This window comes from Castanea sativa, chromosome 3 (assembly GCF_040712315.1).
Source record: "Castanea sativa cultivar Marrone di Chiusa Pesio chromosome 3, ASM4071231v1".
Lineage (NCBI taxonomy): Eukaryota > Viridiplantae > Streptophyta > Magnoliopsida > Fagales > Fagaceae > Castanea > Castanea sativa.
This window is the reverse complement of record NC_134015.1, coordinates 21,678,569-21,681,750: the sequence shown is the minus strand read 5'-3', so window position 1 is coordinate 21,681,750 and position 3,182 is coordinate 21,678,569. Positions and strand designations below refer to the sequence as shown.

Genomic DNA, 3,182 nt, shown 5'->3' with positions numbered 1-3,182 from the left:
GCTTTAATCGCTAAGATACAAATTTGAAAGAGACACCCATTTTAGTTCTAGACAACAAACGCGTGGAAAAAGACACTTTACAAACGCGTCACATTCAGGAACGTTTGACACGTGGAAAAAGATATTCCTTTGATGGACCCAACGTTAGATATTTGTGTCCCATAAAAGATCCCAGTTAAAGTTAATATTTTTTTTGTTTTTATTACGACCTTGTTTAACTTCTATATCTATTTCTATATATAGAATTTTCAATTTTGTAGCCAAAGACAGGGTTTTGATTTCTTTGTTTAATAGCTTGCTCAAAGCTCAATAGGTTGTGTTTCTAATGGACAATCTGCTGGGTCTTCTTAGAGTTCGTGTACAGAAAGGCATTAATCTTGCTGTGCGTGACTCCGCTAGCAGCGATCCTTATGTTGTTCTCACCATGGGTCAACAGGCCAGTCACTTTGCTCTTCATTATTATTACTTTCACAATCACATCCTGTTTTTGTTTTGGTTGATGATCATATATCATAATGGTTTTGGTTTTTTTTTTTTTTGGGTAGCTAGAGTTTGATTTAGAGATTCTTTGAAATGATTTTCAATTTCACTTTTTGTTGACACTGAAGTGCTTGCTATACACGAAACATCTATTTATGTATTTTAGTTTAATTGGTAATGTTGGCTGTTTTTTTTTGGGTCTACCTTTTGTTCTTTCTGTCTTGATAGGTTTCCAACCAAATCAGATTCAAGATTGTGTTTTATATTATTAGAATTTTAAGGTTATAAAAAATCCCCTTCTTTGACTTCCCTTGAATCCTAATTAGAGTAGCTCAAATTCCCACAAGATCAATTGCTGCTTCCCCTTTTGCCTCTTATATTCTATGTTTGCTATATATATCCATATACTAGAAGAGAGGATAGCAATTATAGAGAAATTGTCACGTGTAAAATTTGGAACTTTCATAGATAAATTCAATGGTGTGAAACGCATATATAGCTGTAGAAATCCAAAATTGGTTCACCTAATTGCAATTTAATTAGTCTTTTCAACTTAATAGTGCAGAGGGACCCCATTTGCTTCATATTTTCTGCAGTATATGACCCCTGTAAATAATTAAGACTTATTATCTATGGATTACATGTGGGTTGACTGGGATGGATGGAGACCCCAAAACTGGATGATGGATCTGGGTCTAGAAAGCAATTTTTGGTTAGGCTATTCCTAATGATGGCTCATTTGTCATTCCTTCTGTAGTTATCTTCCTTTGAGGCTTCAAAATCAAGTTGCTTCTTTCCGCATACTCCTGAATTGTTGCTGTTATTTTTCCAAGCTCTTTCATCTGTCATTTTTCCAAAGTTTATTAGATTCTTGTATTGTAGAAAATTGACCCATGTGGACTTGAAAGTTTGCATTACATCTCCAACATGGAGGTGTTAAAATCAGCTTTTTAAACTTGTGTATTTTTATTATGGAGGGACCGTTTTGTTTACTTTTTGAAATTTTAATTTGGAGGACCACAATTGAACCTACATCAAATTTCATGGACGAAAAATTCATTCCCCCCACCTCTTTTTTGCTTAGCAGTTTCCTAAGTATTTAACTTTGAACTTTGTTGATGATGGTTTTGGAGCATGCATTTGCAGACTGACCGGCTTGTTTCTTTATTTTCTTACTCAAAAGAAGACCTTAGTACTTGGTCAATGACATAATATTTTTGTCTATAACTAACTCATTACAAATGGATAGCTTTGGCACTGAAACTTTCATGCAATTTTCAAGATGGTTATTTAAGAAACGGCATCATCTGCAGAAAGTAAAAACATGACTAAGGACGTAATCTATTTGTTCCATTCATTTTTCCCACTTTTTTAAAATTTAAATTTTATTGGCAAGTTACACACCCACTCAATGGATTTTGAACTTAAAAATTCACCCTCCACCTAGCACTTATATGTAAGGGGAGGAGGTACCACTTGAGCTAGAGCTCACTGGGTTCTTTTCCTCAGCTTTTTGATTGATGTCTAATGGATGCTGACATTATTTCCTTCTGATGTTATATACATTGGTGCAGAAATTGAAGACTCGTGTGGTGAAAAATAACTGCAATCCTGAGTGGAATGATGAATTGACTCTTTCTATTTCTGATCTTAATGTTCCTATCACTCTCGTAAGTGATACCTTGCTTTGCCTTTCTCTGTAATGTGGTTTAGTGCTAATACTAAAAGAGTTCAGGAACTATTTGTTTCATGTTTACAGGATCCCAATATTTTTATTGGTTGATTCATCGTTGTCATTAGGGGATGTTGGAATATTATTTGCTTTTATTTTCCTGAAATATTTGGCTGGTAAAATGATTGTAAAAAAAAGCTACAGGAAGCTTATTCAGCAGGTTGTTGGTAATTTTATTTGTTTATTTTTCCTCTTTGCAGACAGTTTATGACAGAGACACATTAACTATAGATGACAAAATGGGTGATGCAGAGATAGACATTAAGCCATATGCTGAGAGTCTGAAAATGGGCTTGGAGAACCTCCCAAATGGTTGTGCAGTAAAGAAAGTTCAGCCGAGCAGGACAAACTGCCTTTCCGATGAGAGTTGCTGTGTTTGGAACAATGGAAAAATTGTCCAGGACATGTGTCTCAGATTGAGAAATGTTGAGCGCGGGGAAGTGGTGCTCCAAATTGAGTGGATTGATCTTCCAGGTCGTAAAGCTTTCTCCAATGAGAGCTAAATGTTACTGCTGTATTATAGGTCTCAAGCTCATTTACAGTTGGGGTTGAAATGAGTTTAATGTATTTTTACTTTTTATCGGATAAACGAAAACTAGTCTGCAGTATTACTTATGTATATGCTCCCCCTGTGGTGTTTTGATGCACACAACTTGGTATGTTTACAGTATTGCTTCTAATCTTGTGACAAGAACTGCACACAATATTTGTTATCTAACAATTAATGAGCAACTTTCTCAATCTGCAGACATGCACGTTTTTGACTTGAGTGACCTCATTGATCTGACCTCTCTTTTGTCGTTAAGTCATGGAAGCACCATGGAATTAGGTAAAGTAATGTGGCTTTGTGAACGATATTGCTAACCAAATCATTACATCCTCTTCCTTATTCTTGAATTTTTCCTTAAAATGCTTAGGTGTTTTACATGAGGATATCTGCCTCCATCAGTCCATATTTGCTCAAAACAGA

The 3,182-nt window shown here is 35.3% G+C and overlaps 1 protein-coding gene across 1 annotated transcript; it reads left to right on the top strand.

Moving 5' to 3' along the window:
• The first annotated feature begins 202 nt into the window (after window positions 1–202).
• LOC142626685 (protein C2-DOMAIN ABA-RELATED 7-like) lies at window positions 203–2,959 on the top strand. The gene is made up of 3 exons (XM_075800394.1): window positions 203–436; window positions 2,055–2,150; window positions 2,413–2,959. Exons 1-3 carry the CDS (start codon window positions 326–328, stop codon window positions 2,713–2,715), a joined length of 510 nt encoding a protein of 169 aa, XP_075656509.1. The 5' UTR covers window positions 203–325; the 3' UTR covers window positions 2,716–2,959.
• The last annotated feature ends 223 nt before the right edge of the window (window positions 2,960–3,182 follow it).

Coding starts and splice junctions, on each gene's coding strand:
- LOC142626685 (XM_075800394.1), top strand. CDS start 326: ATGGACAATCTGCTGGGTCTTCTTAGAGTTCGTGTACAGAAAGGCATT. Junction 437..2,054: donor TTCTCACCATGGGTCAACAG/GCCAGTCACTTT, acceptor ACATTGGTGCAG/AAATTGAAGACTCGTGTGGT. Junction 2,151..2,412: donor TTAATGTTCCTATCACTCTC/GTAAGTGATACC, acceptor TCCTCTTTGCAG/ACAGTTTATGACAGAGACAC.